Below are 21,468 nucleotides of genomic sequence, written 5' to 3' on the forward strand. Positions count from 1 at the left end.
ATCAAGGTAGGACACTTAACTGACTGATCCAGCCAGGCACCTCTATCAGCTATTTTTTAAATAAACTATGTATTTATATTGCTCTGTTAAAAGTATTTGACAGACCTCATCAGAATTAAAAACCTGCTCTGTGAAAAGCCCTCTGAAGAGGATGAAAAGACAAACTACAGAGAGAAAATACTTGCAAACCACATATCCTATGAAGGACTAATAACTAGAATATATAAAGTACTTCCAAAACACAATTTTTAAACATTCAATTAGAAAATGGACAGAAGACATTAACAGACATTTCCTTTAAAAGGATGTACAGATGGCAAATAAGCACATGAAAAGATGTTCAACATTACTTGCCACTAGGGAAATGCAAATTAAAACAATGAGATAACATCACTACACTCTTATCAGAATGGCCATAATAAAATAGTGACACCACCAAATGCTGGTGAGAAGGGATAGACTGAAAAAAAAAAAAAAAAAAAAAAAAAGAGAAGGGATAGACTGGACCTCTTACACTGCTAGTGAAACTATAAAATGATACAGCACCTCTAGAAAATAGTTTGGCAGTTTCTTAAAAAAAAAATAAATATGCAACTGCCCACCTGGCCATTTATTCCAGAGATATGAAGACTTATATTCATGCAAAAACTAGCATGCAAATGTTCAGAGCAACTTTATTTGTTGTTTTAAGATTTTATTTACTTATTTGAGAGAGAGAGAGAGAGAGAGAGAACACACACAAGAGCAGGGAATGGGGCAGAGGGAAAGGGAGAGAATCCCAAGCAGACTCTGAGCTGAGCACAGAGCCCGATGTGGGGCTTGATCTCACAACCCTGAAATCATTATCTGAGCTAAAACCAAGAGTCAGACATCTAACTGACTGAGCCACCCAGGTGCCCTGGGAGCAATTTTATTTTTAACAGCCAAAAACCAGATCAACCTAGACTTCCTACAATAGGTAAATGGTTAAACTGTGGTATATCCATACCATGGAACATTACTCAGCAATAAAAAGGAATGAACTACCCATACATGCAACAATTTGGATGGATCTCCCAGGAATTACGCTAAAAAAAAGTCTATCCCACGGGTTACATAACATATGATCCCATTTAAATAACATTTTGAAATGACAAAATATCACAAAGGACAGTCTTAATTAGTGATCGCCAGAGGTTCAGCAAGAGAAGAGGTGGGTATGGCAATAAAAGGATAGCACTAGGGATCCTTGTGGTGCTGGAATCGTTCCGTATGTTGATTTATAGTGGTAGATACACAGGTAACTAGACTTTATACAAATTCACACACACAAATACAAGTAAAAGTAGGGAAATCTGAATACATTCAGTGGATTTTATCAATGTTAATAACCTGATTATGATTTTATACTGCTTTGCAAAACATTACCATTTGGGAAACTGGGCAAAGTTTACAAAGGATCTCTAAGTATTATTTCTTACAACTGCATGTGAATCTATAATCGTCTCATTTTCAAAATGTTTAACAGCAAGGGGCGCCTGGCTGGCTCAGTTGGTGAAGCATGCAACTCTGATTCTGAGGTTGTGAGTTCAAGCCCCATGCTAGGTGTAGAGATTACTTAAAATCTTTAAAAAAATAAAATAAAATTTTTACAGGGTAATAAAACAATCTATAGTTCTTTAGTATATATAGTATATATAGTATATAGGATGCTCCATGGTTAGGATCATTGGCTTAGTTAGACACTAGATATGAGAGGAAGATTTTTTTGGAATTTTATGTAGAAAAGTTCACAAGCAGCTTTTTCCAAAATACTTGCATTTATGAATAAAGACAACATTAAAAAAATCAATACACATGTGTTCTGAAGAGCTTTCAATCTCTTGGAAACAACTCCAAATCCTTTCTAGATTCATGGCCTTTGCACTTGCAATTCCCTCTGTCTGGAAAATTCCTCCTCTCACATGCCACACACTTCTCCCCAGCCCCTCAACTATGCCTAACAAATTCATATTTATATATATTTATAGTTGAGATCACATTCCTTAGAGAAGCTTAACCCCCCCCCAAAAAAAGAGAAGCTTACCCCATCACACAGATTAAGTTATATATTATATTTTTCCTCCTTCTTTGCAATGATCACAATTATAACTGCATAGCCATTTATGTAATGATTTAACATCTGTCTCTCTATTAAATTATAAACTCCATAATGGCAAAGCCTCTTTAAAACACCTGCCACGGTGCCTGCACATTTACTGAATGTAAACATTCAAGTTTTGTTTTTTTTTTTTAGAGAAAGGAAAACACATTGATATACAAAGAGAAAAGAAGTAGCATGGGACTTCTCTAACAGCATTGCTTCTTTTACAATAAGGGATCTGCATAGTCCCTGTCCTCACTGGTTCAAACCAAGAGGCCACAAAAATGTAAGCAAGGCATGTGTTCCTAAAGAAGTACCATAAACTTAAATGCCTACAGAAAGCAAAACAAGGTAACACAAAGGAGTGAGGTCAGTTAAGAAAAGCAAGAGCACTATAATAAATGATGAATACTTGGCTTCAATGTCCATGTACAATAGCAAATTATGGGGACCACAACTGACCATAGCACTCATGGTCCCCTAAGCAGAGGATAGCTGCTCTATTCACAGCTCCAGGCAATTGTTACCAGTAATACAAGTGTTGTATTACCTCTGGACTAGTAATGCCAGAAACTGAAAATCCAAGTTTTACATAAAATTTCCCCATTTTAAAATTCTATCAATTAATTTAAATATATTTTACAACCATGTATGGGCCAAACAGAACCCATTTGCAGACCAAAATTGTTTTGAAGTATCTAACTGATGATTTGGGAGAAAAAAATTATGTGCAGAGTACTAAAAAAAAAAAAAAAAGTTTATTTTTTAGAAAAAACCATACTCTTTCAATACCTCAACCTAACATTCTCCTCTCTGACTGCTCCCTTTTCTACTATGCCACCACAAGGTCCCTAAAGTTATCTAAGTTCTCTTTTGATCTTAGCAGATTTTAGGCAGAAGACTAAGCAGCAGTGAACACTAAGAAAGAAAGAAAAGGCACTTGAGTCAGGAGCACTCAAAGCTCAGCTGTCACTTACAAGCAATGTATGCTACAGCAAGTAATTTAACTTCTTCACCCATCGGTTTTCTCCCTCTATGTAATGGACATAATGTCTTCACTGTACAGCTGCTTTAAGGATGAAATTAAACGAAACTATATCAAACATCCAATCCAGTACCTAACAGAGGATACACTCAATAAATGGGCAAGGTAAAACTATACATAAGACAAAGTAAAAATCACATACTCTCTAGGGTATGAGTTAAACATTCTGGGTCTAAAACTGGTAAGGTAATTTAGTTGGTAGAACTAAATGTTCTACCATGGTCATGTTTCATGGAAAACAATGCCTAACATTTTTGATAATATATATCTAAATATCTTCTGATGATTTTTTTTTCCTACTTACTAAGTCCTATCTATGCTAAGAATGAAGAACACTTATTTTGTTTTATATGCACAAGAGAGATCACAATTTGAATACAAGTGTAAAAAATGTTTATTACCTTCACAAAAGAGATTCTAGCTATCAGTACTAATATACTAGTTAATACAATCCTCAAATCCCACTTTCTAATTCACAAAAATAAGATTAATCCCTTTATCCTTGGGATGAGGTGATAGGCACAAATAAAAGAATCGATCCGTTAATAAATTTAAATAAATTCCTGCCAACACTAGTATACCTGCTTGTCCTGTTTGGCTGAGGTATCTGTTCAATGACCTGACTGATGGAACTACATGCATCCAAATGGGAAGAATCTACAGGTTCTGGGGAGGGAAAACAAAATAAGGATATTAGTATAAACGTTTACCACCAAACGTCAATACAAGTTGAGAAATGTAGACAATATCAATCTAATCAGCTACATTTAAAAAATCAACTTTTTGAGTGCCTACTATGCACCAGATACTGTGCTACCCCTCACTTATGTACCTTCCCCACAACTACATGTTTAGATCCACCCAGCTCCAACAAGAGCACTCTTGCAAAAGGGACTAATAGTTTTAAACACCTCACCTGCAGCTTTGTTTTCTTTCAGGTGCTCATTGAACCCACTATTATTATCTCCTTGTTCTTCTCCAGCTGTTTGTTCAGGATTGGACACAACATCCTAGAAAATAATACATAAATAACATCCCCTACTAAATAGGAAGTAATCCAAAATGAGGCATACTTTTTGTCAATCTATTGATTTCATTTTTCCAAACAATTTTATCCAAAAGATAGTGATCTCCTAAGTACTTATGTTTGCTGACTGGTCTTGATTAGATGAAAAATAATTTTTCTCAATCATTTCCAAACAAGGTATCACTCACCAACACAGGGTTCTCTTTGTGTGTCTGTAGATTAGGAAGGTGCCGGGATAGCATACTTAAGTGAGAACCAGAATCATCTTCTAGAACCTGGCTTTCAGGCTGAGAATCTTCAATTATCAGGCAAGGAGTGTCTTGCTGAGAGAAATCTGAATCCAACTGACTTCCAGTAGGGTCCATCTGCTCCCCTGGAACGGAATAACAAAAGATCAGTTCGGTGTAACCTACTAGCCTTCCTCACGCAGTTTGAGCTTCAAAAATGGGGCGGAAGTGCAAAAGCTAAGAAAGGGGACCAGTCTAGGACTCCAATTAGATTATATTTATAATCGCTGCAAGCACTTTCCTATCATACCTCCCAAGGCCTGGTTTGCTCGTTATTTACTATCAGCCTGCCAATTCTTCTCCCTCTTCTTTTCCATCACCTTCCCCGTAGACACCCTTTCCTCTCTTCCCTAACCTCTTCTCTCCCCGCCTCTTTTTCCATCCCCCACAACTCTCCTTACGTCCTTCTGGCGCCTCTATGGCCCCCTAAAAGGCTGCTTGGTGATCTCGGTTCGCTAGAACACCCTCGGCCCTTCACGTTTCCTCAAGACCACCCAGCCTTCCCAGGTACTGCCTCCCCACCCCCTCCTCAGGGCCCTCCAACCCTTTCCCCGTCACCGCCGCCATGCTTGCCACCCCGCCCCCTCCGGTCAGCCATCCCTTCAGACCCGAAAGCCAAGCCTTCAGAGCTCACTGCACCCCCACTTTTCTACTAACAGTACCAGGCATCCCGGCGGGAGATCACTCGCGCTGGAGCTAGAGGTCCCTGCACGCTCCCCAGCTCCCTCCAGCTCGATCCCCAAGTCGCCGCTGTAGCCACCGCCGCCGCCGGCCGCGAACTCCCCCTTTTCCCGTCACGTCACTCAGTATCTGCTTGCCCATTCGCTGCTGCTGGCCGCCACTCAAGAAGCCCTGTGGGTGATTGGTGGCTTAGGCAGAGTGCCCCGCCCCACGTAAGAAAAAGGAACACCGCGGCGTGTTTCCATGGCAGCATGGACGTTACAGGCCCTCCCCCTAGTACAGCCAGAGAATGACAGTATCCTTGAACCGAAGGGACCTTGAGAGGGCGTGAAATATATTCCTCTGCCTCCGGGACAATTGTTTGTGTCTCTACTCAGACATAAAAGACCTGTTTTCTCTCGTTCGTTCACCTCGAGGCCCCTTCTCTCATCCTCTTCCTTAGAAAAGGAGAGTGTTCCCCGGCTTTCTAATAAAAGGGCAAAGAAGATCCAGGATGGCTAGTACTTCAGAGCTGTTGAAACTGAAGAGAGGAAGGATGCTTTGGGTTTTACCTGTGTCCATCAGGATTCCTTTCTATGGGCCTCTAATTGAATTCAAGGGCTTCACATTACGTCTCTGCCAGTTTGGGTTTTGTTGTTGTTGTTGTTGTTGTTGTTGTTGTTGTTGTTGTTTTTCTTTCTTTCTTTACATTGTCTGAGGTCCCCAGTAAAGCTTTTTTTTTTTTTCTTCCCATCGGCCCTTTCCAGTCTGGAACATAATTCGAGCTTCACGTGTGCTTATCATTGTCCTATCTTTTATATGACACTGAAGCCCAAGGAGACTATAACCCCAGACCTTTTTTGTACTTCCCGTTGAGAGAATTGAGCACAGTGATTCCCAGACTTGGTGGTGAAGAGAACAGCTGCCACCCCTTTAACTAAATGACCTCAAAGATCCCTCCAAAACTTGAGAGTCTATTAACCTAATTATGGTGCCAGAGTCTTATAGAGGGTGTGGCAGCTGTGACTTGTATTAATGAACTAGGCACCAACTAGAAATATGTGTTTTATTTAAGTGGTAGTTGGATGTGGAATGGAATTCTAGCCAGAGCAGCTGTCAATAGGGAAAGCACCTAATACACTGCCAAGCATAAACATAGTAGGCATTCAATAGGAGGTAGTTCTCTCTCCCTACCTCAGGCTCAGAATGACTTAGGTACAGCCCAACCATGATTCTCCAATCCTGTAAATGCCCAATTTAGCACTTGATAAACGCTAAGAGGAAGTGGAGCTTCCTATAAACCATTCTCCCTGCCGTTATAAATTACAGTGATCACATTTTTTAAACTAACAATCAAAGAATGTCATGTGAGTATATGTTACTTATGGAAACAAAAGGACAGAATCTTTGAAATGAAACTGTCCAGGGATGCCTGGGTGGCTCAGCAATTGAGCATCTTGCCTTTGACTCAGGTCGTGGACCCCGGGTCCTGGTATTGAGTACCGCATCAGCGGAGCCTGCTTCTCCCTCTGCCTAGGTCTCTGCCCCTCTCTGTGTCTCTCATGAATAAATAAACAAAACCTTAAAAAAAGTTCTGAAAAATCTAGACTACTGTTGCTGTAACTAGAATATACTTAGGGTCCTTGGAATGTTTTACTAGTGCAACAAAGATGGAATAAAACACACAGAGACATATCCCTCTTCTTAATCTTCAAATCATTTATAATTGATCTTCTTTCCTCCATTCCTAATGCTGCAGAAGACCAGTGACCAAATAAATATAATTCTTAAAGGGCCAGGGCAGGTCAATATTAACAACACTAGGTAGACAAAGTGAATTCATCAGCTCCATTTGTTTTTTGTTTGTTTGTTTTTGTTTTTTTCATCAGCTCCATTTGTGAGGGCTCAAACAACCAGTTCCTATTGTGGCCAAATCTCAACCTCAAGTCCCATAAAAATACCCCAAAAGTCACTATATTTTTGTTCTTTTCTGTTCTGCTATTGCATTTCCCCTCCCCAAGGAAGATATACATAAATAGGCCCTCTTGATTACTTGAAAAGTAACTGGGTTTATTAAAACTCACAAAATTGTATGCTAAAAAGATAAACTGAACCTCAATAAACATGACTAAAAAGAAATCAGTCAATAAATAAGCCGGGATCCCTGGGTGGCCAGCAGTTTGGCACCTGCCTTTGGCCCAGGGCACGATCCTGGAGACCCGGGATCGAGTCCCACGTCGGGCTCCCAGAGCATGGAGCCTGCTTCTCCCTCTGCCTGTGTCTTTGCCTCTCTCTCTCTCTCTCTCTGTGTGACTATCATAAATAAAAATAAATAAATTAAATAAAATAAATAAATAAATAAATAAATAAATAAATAAATAAATAAGCCTGAGCCATCTGAGCCATTCTCCTTACTAAATAAAACTGAAGAAAAACTTGAGAAGTGCCCAGGTGGGTCATTAAGTTCAGAACCCAACACTTAAATTTGGCTCAGGTCTCAGATTTGAGTGTGGAGCCTGCTTAAGATTCTCTCTCTCCCTCTGCATCCTCGCCTCATGTAAGTGTGCATTCTCTCTCTCTCTCTCTCTCTGTCAAAAAAAAAAAAACCTGTGAATTCCTTGGTAGCCAGTATAACAATTAAATTAATCATTAAATTATCCAGAAAGATTAGAAAATGCAGGCAGGTTGTTTACCCACTGAGACTGTGCCTGATTGTGGTTAGATGAGCCAAAGACCTTTATTGACTCTGAGGCTGCAAAGGACCATCGGCTGAGCTACCTACCTGCAGGTGCATCTTTACCTAAGCCACCTCAGACAGAAATCTAATTTATCTCTGAAGACAAGAAAATCCCATCAGACTTTATGTTAACTCACTTTAAAGTTTAATAAACCTCATTGTCAGAATTTTTTCTTCTAATCATTTAACCTAAATCTTTTATTCTAGAGTTTAAATGGCTCTTAAAGCCATTTCCTTTTGTATTGTCTTTAATTGGTAATTTTAAAACCAGAAAATTTTTCAAAAGGCTGGAATCATCTCATCTAGTCCAATAATTCCATAATATATTTCAACCAATCAAGCAATAAATATAAGTGCTATATATACTTAGTCTTTTTCTGAGGCCCCATCACAAACTTCTCTAAGCAAAAGAACCCCATGGACGCCTGGGTGGCTCAGTGGTTGAGCACCTGCCTTTGGCTCTGGTCTGATCCCAGGGTCCTAAGATGGAGTCCCTGCATCAGGCTCCCAGCAGGGAGCCTGCTTCTCCCTCTGCCAGTGTCTCTGCCTCTCTGTGTGTGTTTCTCATGAATAAATAAATAAATAATTTTTTAAAGATTTATTTATTTATTTATGATAGACATAGAGAGAGAGAGAGGCAGAGACACAGGAGGAGGGAGAAGCAGGCTCCATGCACCGGGAGCCCGACGTGGGACTCGATCCCGGGACTCCAGGATCACGCCCTGGGCCAAAGGCAGGCGCTAAACCGATGAGCCACCCAGGGATCCCCCAATAAATAAAATTTTTAACAAAACAAAAGAACCCCAGATGTTTTAATCCTATCTCATGGACACTGGTCACTAACCTTTAAATTCGCTTCATTGTTTTCAACTGGAAACTCAGTTTGGGTGTTTAGTGGCAAAGAACTTTACTGAAGATATGACAAGTACTGAATTTAATAAAAAACTATTACATTTCCCTTTTAAACTGAAATATTAATGTTATTACATTTTTATATTAAACCTATAGTTGATTCTAGAATGCCTTCTGTTGCGCTTGGACCTATACAATCATGTCCAGTCATATACCAATGATATAATTAATAACACATACTACATTTTTACTATGCAGCAGATATTGTGCTCTGTTTTATATTCATTATTGCACTTAAAAGCCTCATAACTCTGAGGGTTACAAATGAGGACACTAAAGCTTAGGGAGATGAGATAATTTTCATAATGTCTTAAAGCTAGCAAAAGAAAGAATTTGAACCTGGTCCCTAGTGTTCTAGGAATTCATAACAATTAAAATAATATGAAGAAAACAAAGGAAAAATTGAAAAGTTGTCAATTCCACATCCCTATGAAGAAGTTAAATCAAGAAAGAGGTGATGATATAATTAAAATGTGAAAGCAAATTGCTTAAGGTACTCAATAATTAATTGCGTATGATACTATATTGCCTATGATACTCCTAACATGAGGCTGATACACTTAGTACCTACAACTCCTACAGTGGAAGCAATCCCACTGGTCTATATCTTATCTCTATAGAACTGCCTCCTGTTCATTTTAAGTAAATTTTTTATTTTGAAGAAAATTTCAGAGCAACAGAGAATTAGCAAATGTAGTATAATAAAAAAATAGTATAATTATCCCTCATAAACCTTTTCACCTTTGTTAACACTTTGCCACATTGCTCCTGCTCAATTTTTTTTATGTATATATAACATGACATCTATGGTTTTACCCATTCCTAAGTATATGGCTCAGCGGAATTAAGTACATTCACATCGTTATGCAACCATCACCACCATCCATCTCCAGAATTTTTTCATCTTCCCAAACTAAAACTCTATAGGCATTAAACACTAACTCCTTACTGCCCCACCCCTCACCCTACCAACCCCCCGCAATCACCATGCTACTTTCTGTCTCTGAATTTAACGACTCTAGGTACTTCGTATAAATGGATTCACACAATATTTGTCCTTTTGTGTCTGGCTTATTTCATTTGGCATAATGTCCTCAAGATTAATCCATGTTGTAATTTTAAAAGCATGTGTCAGAATTTCTTTCCCTTTTAAGGCTGAATAGTACTCTTTTTCTTTTTCTTAAGATTGTGCTTGCTTATTCATAAGAGATACAGAGAGAGACACAGAAAGGCAGAGACATAGGCAGAGGAAGAAGCAGACTCCCTGCAGGGAACCCAATGCAGGGCTGGATCCCAGCACTCCGGATCACGACCTGAGCCAAAGGCAGACGCTCAACCACTGAGCCACCCAGGCGCCCAAGGCTGAATAATATTCTATTGTATGTATTATCACATTTTTTTAAAAAGACTTTACTTACTGCCCCCTTTCAGCTAGATTCATTTTCCAGACAGCCAATCAGCCAGCCGTAGGCCTTCTTATTAGCCAGAGTTTCTCTAAAACACAAAAATACCAAGCACAGTTGTGACTGCAGTACTAGCTGCAGTTTTCTGCCTTCCACCTTCTCAGATTTTAAACTGAAGAGTTTAACTCCACTAGGAGCCACTTACCTGGAAACAGTTGTGGTAAGGGAAAGGAGGTAGAACATTTGCCCATTTGAATACTGATGGAAATTGCCATCCACCCCCTGGTTTATTCCTTTTTTTTTTTTTTTTTACAGGTATTAAAATCTCCATATCCTGGTAGCATCTCCCCTCCACTTTACATCTCTACCAAGCTTTCTGTTTTCCTTCCTTCCAAATTCCACTTTCTCCATACCAGTAACTCTAATCTTGTGCAATCTGGCTTCAATTTCCATAAACCCAGTGCCTAGCACAATTCCAAGCACCAAGCAACTACTCTAAAAATGTTTGTTAATAACCAATTCTGAAAATTTCTTGTCAAATCACCTCATTAGCTTTGACTTTTATAGTGTATGATGGTGTTGCTGAGTCCCTCCTCTTTAAGATTCTCATTCTATGACTTCAGAGTTCCTGGCTCTCCTCAGCTTTCTTTCTTTTTCTTTTTTCTTTTTTTTTTTTAAGATTTTATTTATTTATTCGTGAGAGACATGGAGAGAGAGAGGCAGAGACATAGGCAGAGAGAGAGGCAGGCTCCAGGCTCCATGCAGGGAGCCCGATGGGGGACTCGATCCCGAGACCCCAGGATCACGACCTAAGCCCAAGGCAGACGCTCAACTGTTGAGCCACCCAGACGTCCCCTCAGCTTTCTTTCCAATCCATAACTCCCTGGAATCTAGTACTACAGGAAGAAAATTAAGAATGGTACCAGCATGCCACTGCATGGATGGAACTTGAAAACATTATGCTAAGTGAAATATGCCAGACCTAAAAAAAGACAAATATTGTATGATTCCGCTTAAATGATATACCTAGAATAGGCAAATTCATAGAAACTGAAAGTAGACTAGTGGTTTCTGGAAGTTGTGGGAAGGGAGGAAAAGGAGAATTATTGTTTAATGGGTATAGAGTTGCAGTTTGGGAAGATGAAAAAGTTCTGGAGATGTATGGTAGTGATGGTTGCACAAGGTGAATGTATTTAATGCTACTAGACTGTACCCTAAAAAATATTTAAAATGGGGCACCTAGCTGGCTCAGTCAGTAGAGCATGAGACTCTTGATCTTGGGGTTGTGAGTTCCAGCCCCACGCTGCATGGAGGTTACTTAAAAAATAAATGTCTTTTAATAAAATCTTTTTTAAAATGTCTAAAATAGGAAAGTTTATATGTATTATACTACAATTTTTTAAGAGGGGCACCTGGATAGCTCAGTTGCCTAAGCATCCGACTCTTGATTTTGGGTCAGGTCGTGATCTTGGGGTTGTAGGATGCATCAACTCTGTGATGGGTGTGGAGCCTGCTTGGGTTTCTCTTGCTCCCTCTCCCTCTGCTCCTCTCCCACCAACCCTGCACATGCACATGCTCTCTCTTTATCTCTCTCTCTCTCTCTCTTTTTTTCTCTCTCTCTCTTTAAAAAAAAGTATTTTAATGAGACAACACTAAATTTCAGTATTTAAAGATGTACACGTAGATCACAAAAATAATATAACAAAGAAATTATATGATTGTAATAAAAGTCAAGACTAGTGGTTAATTTTAGAGGGGATAGTGGGGTTTTAACTCTTTAAGAGGCAAGTCAGGTGCTTGGAAATGTTCTATTTTTATTACTAGGGGCATTAACAGGTATACATACTATTTATCATTTATATCTTTATATGTTTATATTTTATTCATTTTTATGTGTGTTATATTTCACAATAAACATGACTTAAAATGAATAAATGTCATTGATGCTAAAACTGGCAATGTGGTGGAAAAGAGGTTATTTACATAGTTTCAAGTGTATTGAATTTGAGACTAAAATGTATTGAATTATTAAAACAGGAAGTAGTACGTTTGCAATGACAAAAATTTGGTATTCACCAACCTAACCAAGTGATTCCAGTTAACATCATCATAGTGGAACAAAATACCATTTTGTGTCACTTGGTATGATGCTCTGAGAAGGACATTACAATTATCTTAATTGTATTCCTGTCAAAAATTCAGGAATTTTTGAGAGTGCCTGGGTGGCTCAGTGGTTGACCACCTGCCTTCGGCCTAGGACATGATCCTGGAGTCCTGGGATCAAGTCCCACGTTGGGCTCCCTGTATGGAGCCTGCTTCTCTCTCTGCCTATGTCTCTGCCTCTCTCTCTATGTGTATCATGAATAAATAAATAAAATCTTAAAAAATATATTCATTACCTGAATATGACCCTGAGGAGACACCAGATAAGCCTAAATTGATGGATGCTATACAAATAACCAGCCCATATTCTTCAAGGAGAGAGACTGGGGAGGGGGCGATGCCAAGATCAAGAATGACAAAGAAAGACTGAGGAACTGATTCAGATTTGAGTAGATGAAGAAGATAAGACCCAAGACTGTCAAATGCAACATGTAATTCAGAACTGGACCCTGGACAAGAACTAGGTTTTCCTTCTGCTGTAAAAAACTATAATGGAAGCATTGATGATAGCTGAATAAGGTCTGTAGATCATATAATAGTATTGAATTAATGTTATTTTCCTGATCTTGTGATTATGTGAAAAGAAAGAAAGAAAGAAAGAAAGAAAGAAAGAAAGAAAGAAAGAAAGGAGAAAGAAAGAAGAAAGAAAGAAAGAGAAAGAAAGAAGAAAGAAAGAAAGAAAGAAAGAAAGAAAGAAAGAAAGAAAGAAAGAAAGAAAGAAAGGAAGGAAGAAAGGAAGAAAGGAAGAAAGACAAAAGAGAGACTGGTACCAAATTATCCAAGATTGAAGCTGACCAGGGATGGTACTAACCAAAAGTACAAGAAAAGTTTACCTGCACCCAACATAGGAATAGGATGAGAGCAAGAAAAGGAATATTTTTAGAGCCTTTGGAAACTGCTAGGAATGACAGCCAGGATAGTAGAAGATGAGAAAAGTCATCTTGCAGATTAAAACAAAAAGAAAAAAAAAAAAAACCCAGCTACTCCTAAACTCTTAAGTCCCCATGGGGATAATGTTCTGGGGCTGAGAAATATAAGATTCTTCTTTTTTGTATATATAAAACACATATAATATATATATTCTTCTTATATGCAAAACACTTCAGTGGACAAGGACACCAAGCTGATTCCTATTCATGAATGGGTTGCTGAACCATGAAATGTTTACCTCTGAGGGAAGTGTATGTATACATTTTTTAAAAGATTTTATTTAAAAAATAATATAAATAAATAAATAAATAAATAAATAAATAAATAAAGATTTTATTTAGGGCAGCCCGGATAGCTCAGTGGCTTAGCGCCACCTTTGGTTCAGGGCATGATCCTGGAGACCCGGATCGAGGCCCTTGCCGGGCTTCCTGCATGGAGCCTGCTTCTCTCTCTGCCTGTGTCTCTATCTCTATCTCTCTCTGTCTCTCATGGATGAATAAGTGAAATCTTTAAAAAAAAAAAAATAAAGATTTTATTTATTCATCCATGAGAGAGAGAGAGACAGAGTCCTGGAGTCCTGGGATCAAGTCCCACGTTGGGCTGAAGCCTGATGTGGGACTCTATCCCGGGTCTCCAGGATCAGGTCCTGGGCGGAAGGCAGGCGCTAAACCACTGAGCCACCCAGGGATCCCCCATATGTGTATATTTAAAATCATGTATACAGTGCCAATTTTTTTATCCTACTCCCTATATCACTATGTCATATCACCCTTCATTGCACTCTAGGTCACTTCACCCATCTCCCCTCTGTACTTTTTAAAAAATTATTACTTTTTAAATTTTTTATTTATGATAGTCACAGAGAGAGAGAGAGGGAGGCAGAGACACAGGCAGAGGGAGAAGCAGGCTGCATGCACCGGGAGCCCGACGTGGGATTCGATCTCGGGTCTCCAGGATCGCGCCCTGGGCCAAAGGCAGGCGCCAAACCGCTGCGCCACCAGGGATCCCTAAATTATTATTTTAAAAAGATTTTTATTTATATATTTGAGGAGTACAGGAGAAGGGTCAGAGGGAGAGAGAGAGGGAGAAGTAAAGAATCTCACGCAGACTCTGCACTGAGCACAAAGCCCGACGCAGAGCTCTATCTCACATCCTTGAGATCATGACCTGAGCTGACCAAGAGTCGGATGCTTGACCAACTGAACCACACAGAATCCCTTTAATTATTATTTTAATTCCAGTATGGTTAATACACAGTGTTAAATTAGTTTCCGGTGTACAATATAGTGATTCAACAGTTCTATACATTATTAAGTGCTCATCAAGATAAGTGTACTCTCCTTCACCTATTTCACCCATCCCCCCACCCACCTCTTCTCTTCTTCTGCTTTTGTGGTTTGTCTCTTTTTTCTTTTGTTTCTTAAATTCCACATATGAGTGAAATTATATGGTATTTGTCTTTTTGTAACTTATTTTGCTTAGCATTATACTGTCTAGCTCCATCTATGTTGTTGCAAACGGCAAGATTTCATCATTTTTTATGGCTGAATATTTCATTATATATATATATATATATATATATATATATATATATATATATACCATCTCTTCTTTATTCATTCATCCGTGGACATTGGAGCTGCTTCTATATTTGGCTATTGTAAATAATACTGCATTAAACATAGAGGTGCAGGCAGCCCCAGTGGCCCAGCGGTTTAGCGCTGTCTTCAGCCCAGTGTGTGATCCTGGAGACCGGAGATCGAGTCCCACATCAGGCTCCCTGTGTGAAGCCTGCTTCTCCCTCTGCCTGTGTCTCTGCCTCTCTCTCTCTGTCTGTGTCTCTCATGAATAAATAAATAAAATCATAAATAAATAAATAAATAAATAAATAAATAAATAAATAAATAAATTTAACATAAGGTGCATATATCTTTTCAAATTAGTGTTTCATATTCTTTAAGTAAATACCCAGTAGCAGAATTACTGAATCATATGGTAATTATTTTTCTTATTCGTTTACTTGGCAGAGAGCGAGCGAGCGAGAGAGACAGAGAGAGACAGAGCACAAGCAGGGGGAGCAGAAGAGGGAGAGGGAGAAGCAGGCTCTCTACTGAGCAGGGAGCCCAATGTGGGGCTAGATCCCAGGATATTGGATCATGACTTGAGCCAAAGGCAGATGCTTAACTGGCTGAGCCACCCAAGTGCTCCGATTATATGGTAATTCTATTTTTAGTTTTTTGAGAAAACTCCAGTTTGCATTCCCATTGACAGTACACAAGTATTCCTTTTCTCCACATCCTTGTCAACACTTGTTCTGTGTGTTTTTTATTTTAGCCATTCTGACAGGTGTGAGGTGATATTGCATTGTGGTTTGGTTTGCATTTTCCTGTTGATGAGTGATGTTGAACATCTTTTCACGTGTCTGTTGGCCATCTGTATGTCTTTTTTGGAGAAATGTCTGTTCATTACTTCTGCCCATTTCTAATTGGATTATTTGGTTTGGTGTTGAGTTTATAAGTTCTTTATATATTTTAGATGCTAATCTTTTACTAGTAAGTCATTTGCAAATATCTTCTCCATTTCAGTAGGTTGCCTTTTTTTTCTTTTTTAAAGATTTTATTTATTCGGGCAGCCCAGGTGGCTCAGCGGTTTACCGCCACCTTCAGCCCAGGGCCTGATCCTGGAGACCCAGGATGAAGTCCCGCATCAGGCCCCCTGCATGGAGCCTGCTTCTCCCTCTGCCTGTGTCTCTGCCACTGTCTCTCTCATTAATAAATAAATAAAATCTTTAAAAAAAGATTTTATTTATTCATGAGAAATACAAAGAGAGAGAGAGAGGTACAGAGGCACAGACAGGGGAGAAGCAGGATACCCGAATGACACTATTCTTGCTCCATGGTGGTAAGTGGAAGGAGAGCAATGTATAAAGATGATTAAGATATAGTTCCCACAAGGTGCCTGGGTAGCTCAGTGTTTAAATGTCTGACTCTTAATTTCAGCTCAGGTCATGATCTCAGGGTCATGAGATTGAGCCTCGCTTCCATTCCACACTCAGCGGGGAGTCTGAGAGTCTCTCTCTCTCTCTCTCTCTCTCTCCTCTCAAATAAATAAATAGGGATGCCTGGGTGGCTCAGCAGTTGAGCTTCTGCCTTTGGCTCAGGGCACGATCCTTGGGTCCTGAGATTGAGTCCCGCATCAGGCTCCCTGCCGGGAGCCTGCTTCTCCCTCTGCCTATGTCTTTGCCTCTCTCTGTGTGTGTCTCTCATGAATAAATAAAGTCTTTAAAAATTTTTTTTGAAAGAGAGAGAGTGAAAGAGAGATCACAGAGGGAATGGAAGAGGAAGAACCAGACTTGCCACTGAGCCTGGAACCTGATCTAGGACTTGATCCCAGGACCCTGAGATCATGACCTGAGCTGAAGGCAGAGGCTTAACTGACTGAGGCACTAAGGCACCCCAATAAGTAAATATTAAAAAAATAGAATTCCCACATATAGGGAACTTATAATTTATAGAGAGGATAAGACATGTATACAAATAACTATAATACAAGATGCTATAAAAGTGCTGTAGGAGTTCAGAGAAGAAAGAAATCAAAAGAAATAATTTAAATCATGTTTATAGTGATTATTTATTGAGCATTTGCTATGTTTATTCTTGCTTTTTTTTTAATGTCATCCAGCCTCATTGCTATAAATGTCACTGTACATTAATGACCACCAACTTTATATCTCCAAACCACACTCTCACCCAAATTCCAAACTTACATATCTAACTACTTATTCAATAACTCCATTTGGACATTCAAATGACATCTCAAACTCAATATGCTTAAAATTTAAGTCATCTTTTCTACTAAACCTGCCCCACTTGCAGTCTTCCCCATCTCAGTGATAGGGATGAAACTTCATCCTTCCTGTTGCTTATAACAAAAAGCTTGGAGGGAAACCTGGGTGGCTCAGCAGTTGAGCATCTGCCTTTGGCTCAGGTCATGATCCCAGGGTCCTGGGATCCAGTCTCGCATCAGGCTCCCCTCAGGGAGCCTGCTTCTCCCTCTACCTATGTTTCTGCCTCTCTCTGCGTGTCTCTCAAGAATAAATAAATAAAATCTTTTTTAAAAATAGCTTAGAAATATTTTTTTTGTTTTCCATAGAAGAAGAAAATAAATAATCCAGGTTCTTATCAAGCAACTTCAACAATTACCAACAAATATCCAATCTTGGGGGTGCCTGAGTGGCTCAGCCGGTTAGGCATGCTCTGTTCATGATCCCAGGGTCCTGGAATCCAGCCCCCTGTGCAGCTCTGTGCTCTGCAGGGAGTTTGCTTCTCCATCTGCCCCTCCCCCTGCTTGTAAGCATGTGCTCTCTCTCAAATAAGTAAATAAAATCTTTAAAAAGAAAAATCTTGTTTCATCAATATTCCCTCCCCTTTCCCAACTGATTTTTTTAAATATTTTATTTATCTATTCATGAGAGACAGAGAGAGAGAGAGAGAGAGAGGCAGAGACACAGGCAGAGGGAGAAGCAGGCTCCATGCAGGGAGCCTGACGTGGGTCTCCATCCCAGGAACCCAGGACCATGCCCTGGGCCAAGGCAAGCGCTAAACCGCTGAGCCACCCAGGCATCCCCCCAACTGATTATTTTAAAGCAAATTCCAGATATATAATTTCATCCAGAAATACTTGAATTTGTGTGTAGAGAATCTTTTAAAACATCATTAATACATACAAAGAAAATTAACAGTAATTTCTTAATGTTATCAAATATGTAGTGTTCTAATTTCTCCAATTGTCTCTTTCTTTTTTATTTTTTTTTATGTTTTGCAATTCCAAAACAAGATTTACCCATTGCATTTGGATGATTCTTTTCTTAGCTATCTTTTAATCTGTAAATCCTCCCTCATTAAAAAAAATATTTTACTTATTTGACAGGGGGAGAGAGCACAAGCAGGGGGAGCGGGAGAGGGAGAAGCAGGCTCTCTGCTGAGCAAGGAACCTGATGTAGGGCTCAATCCCATGACCCCAGGATTATGACCTGAGCCAAAGGCAGATGCTCAACCAACTGAGCCACCCAGGTGCCCCAATCCTCCCTCATTTTTATTTCCTGCAATTTTTATATATATATAAAGATTTTATTTATTATTCATGAGAGACAGAGAGAGAGGCAGAGACACAGGCAGAGGGAGATGCAGGCTCCCTGTGGGAGCCCAATGTGGGATTTGTTTGTTTTGTTTTTTTTTAAGATTTTATTTATTGATTCATAGAGATGCAGAGAGAGAGAGGCAGAGACACAGGCAGAGGGAGAAGCAGGCTCCATGCAGAGAGCCTGACGTGGGACTCGATCCAGGATCTCCAGATCATGCCCTGGGCTGCAGGCGGCGCTAAACCGCTGCGCCACCGGGGCTGCCCGCAATGTGGGATTTGACCCCAGGACCCTGGGACCACGACGTGAGCCAAAGGCAGATGCTCAACCACTGAGCCATTCAGGTGTCCCTGCCATTTATATATTTGTTGATGAAACTAGGTCATTTGTTCTGTAAAATTTCCAGCACTGTGGATTTTTTTATTGCATCCCTGTGGTGTCATCTGACGTATTTCTTTGTCTCTTCTTATTTCCTATAAATGGGCAGTTAGATATACTTGCTATGATTTATGCTCCATTTTCTCTTTTTTGGTAAGAATATTTCATAAGTGCTATCATTTACGTCCTATTGCATCTTATCAGAAGACATATAACATCTGGTTGAATGTATTTTTATTTTGTTAAAATTGATAAATAGACTCAAATGTAACATTTGATAGTAACTATTTTTTTACTTGATAGTTTAGCAGTCATTGGTAATCATTACCTAGCTGCACTATTTCACTAAGAGCTGCAAAAGAGTGATATTCTAATTTTAACATGCTGTCTACATTTACTAGCTGGAATTCTTTTATAAGTAAGAACTTTTCCTTCATCAAATATTTGATTACCTAAGGAAAGGCAGGATGAATGGCTTGATTCTTTCTTTTGATTTACTAGTTTTCAAATTAATGACTTGAGATTCTCTACATAATAGGGAATAGTTCCCCAAATAATGAAATTCCTTAGCATACTCCCAAGATGACCAGTGAGATTTTTGTTTTTACTGCCACTATGAACTCATGGATTTTAACACAATTGGTGTATTCAATATACTGCAGTTATTGTTCATTTTGAAATGCATATTGTCACATTTTTGGACTGTGGAAATCCCTTCAGATTAGCTCCAGAGTCCTTTTATTATGAGTCCACTGGTCTTTGGTAGGTTCCCTGTTTTCTGTTATAATAAGATGTTCCAGGTTCATCTTGTTTGTTTCATACTCCAGATCTGGAATCAGATGCTTCTTCTCTAAGAAGCCCTAGTTCATTTTAGTAGTAAATGACATTTAAAGACCACAATCTGGATGGTTGGAAAGCTTATTGCTAACATTGGATTGGTCATTGTTTTTGCTTTTTCCAATTAAATTTTAAGATTTCAGGGTTTTTACCCAAGTTTCTTGATTTTATATTTGTATCTCTCTTATGATCAACATCTTAGTTCCTGGTAAAGTTAACATAATTTGGTTTATTCTGTTCTCTCTATATATCTATATATAGATGTTTCAGAAAAAATACCAATATTATCACTAATGAGACAATTAATGAAAACAGTTTAACACTTCTTTGCAGTTTATTTTTTCCTTTGGATACATCTCATTAAAAATGTACAGTTAAGACTAATGCTACATGGATGAATCTTGGAGACATTATGCTAAGGGAAATAAGCCAATCACAAAAAGACAAATACTATATGATTCCACTTCTTTGATGCACTTATATACCTTATATATTTATATAGAGTAGTAAAAATCATAGAGGTGGAAAGTAGAATGGTGGCTGCTAGGATCTGGTTGCGGGAATGGGTTGTTGTTATTTAATGGGTATAGAGTTTCTGGGGGTTTTGTTTTTGTTTTTTTTTAAGATTTTACTTATTTATTCACGAGAGACACAAAGAGAGAGGCAGAGACATAGGTAGAGGAAGAACAAGGGTTCCTGCAGGGAGCCTGGATCCCAGGATCACACCCTGAGCCGAAGGCAGATGCTCAACCACTGAGCCACAGGTGCCCCCAAGAGTCTCTGTTTTATGAGATAAAAAGAGGAATAGAGATGGATAGTGGTGATGGCTGCACAACATTATGAATGTATTTAGTATCACTGAACCATGTACTGAAAATTGACTATAATGGGAAAAAATTGCTATAATGGTAAATTTTATGTGTATTTTATTTTAATGATTTATTTATTTATTTGACAGAAAGAGAAAGAGCAAGCACAAGCAGGGGGAGCGGCAGAGGGAGAGGGAAATACAGGCTTACCGCTGAGCAGGGTGCCCAATGTGGGGCTCCATCCCAGGGTCCTGGGATCATGACCTGAGCCGAAGGCAGATGCTTACCTGACTGAGCCACCAGGCACCCCTAGTATGTAGTCTTTTATAGTCAGCTTCTTTTATTCAACATAACAGTTTTGACATTCATTCAAGACATTGCATGCATTAGTAGTTCATTCTTTTTTATTGCTCAGTAGTATTCTATCGTATATATGTTCCACATTTTGTCAGTTCTCCTATTGATGGATATTTGGGTTGTTTTAAGACCATTATAAACAAAGCTGCTATGAATATTCATAAATAGGTCTTTTGTGAACATGTGTTCATTTCTCCTGTGTAGTTATCTAAGAGTGGAACAGCTGGGTCCCAGGATAGGTATTTGCTTAACTTTATATAAATTGCCGGGGGGGGGGGCGGTGCGTGGGGGCACCTGGGTGGCTCAGACACTTAAGAGTCTGCCTTCAGCTCAGGTCATGCTCTCAGGGTCCTGAGAGTGAGCCCCGCGTCAGGCTCCCTGCTCAGCAGGGAACCTGCTTCTCCCTCTAACCCTCCCCCTGCTTGTGTTCTCTCTCTTTATCTCTCTCAAATAAATAAATAAAATCTAAAAAAAAAAAAAGAAACTGCCAAGGATGCCTGGGTAGCTCAGTAGTTGAGTGTTGCCTTTGGCCCAGGTCATGATCCCAGGGTCCCGGGATCGAGTCCCGCATCGGGCTCCCCACAGGGAGCCTGCTTTTCCCTCTGCCTGTGTATCTGCCTCTTTCTATGTGTCTCTCATGAATAAGTTAAAAAATATATCT

The 21,468-nt window shown here is 39.3% G+C and overlaps 1 protein-coding gene across 8 annotated transcripts in view; it reads right to left on the reverse strand.

Annotated features, from left to right (window-relative positions):
* TP53BP1 (tumor protein p53 binding protein 1) overlaps nt 1-21,468 on the reverse strand; it is a 97,821-nt gene that overhangs the window by 67,099 nt on the left and 9,254 nt on the right. For 6 of the 8 annotated variants that reach the window (XR_004810964.2, XR_004810965.2, XM_025472988.3 and 3 more), the window contains exons 2-5: nt 5,144-5,333; nt 4,383-4,567; nt 4,084-4,177; nt 3,749-3,833 (exon numbers count right to left, since the gene is read on the reverse strand). Coding sequence is in view for 6 of the 8 variants with exons in the window: in XM_025472988.3 (XP_025328773.1) it covers nt 3,749-3,833; nt 4,084-4,177; nt 4,383-4,567; nt 5,144-5,150 (371 nt within the window). In the remaining 2 variants the exon portion in view is untranslated. Of the gene's footprint in view, nt 1-3,748; nt 3,834-4,083; nt 4,178-4,382; nt 4,568-5,138; nt 5,334-10,208; nt 10,280-21,468 lie in introns of those variants that run through there. The other 2 variants (XM_035709135.2, XM_035709136.2) reach the window with 2 other exon arrangements.

The sequence above is a fragment of the Canis lupus genome, chromosome 30, assembly GCF_003254725.2.
Source record: "Canis lupus dingo isolate Sandy chromosome 30, ASM325472v2, whole genome shotgun sequence".
NCBI classification, from domain to species: Eukaryota; Metazoa; Chordata; class Mammalia; order Carnivora; family Canidae; genus Canis; species Canis lupus.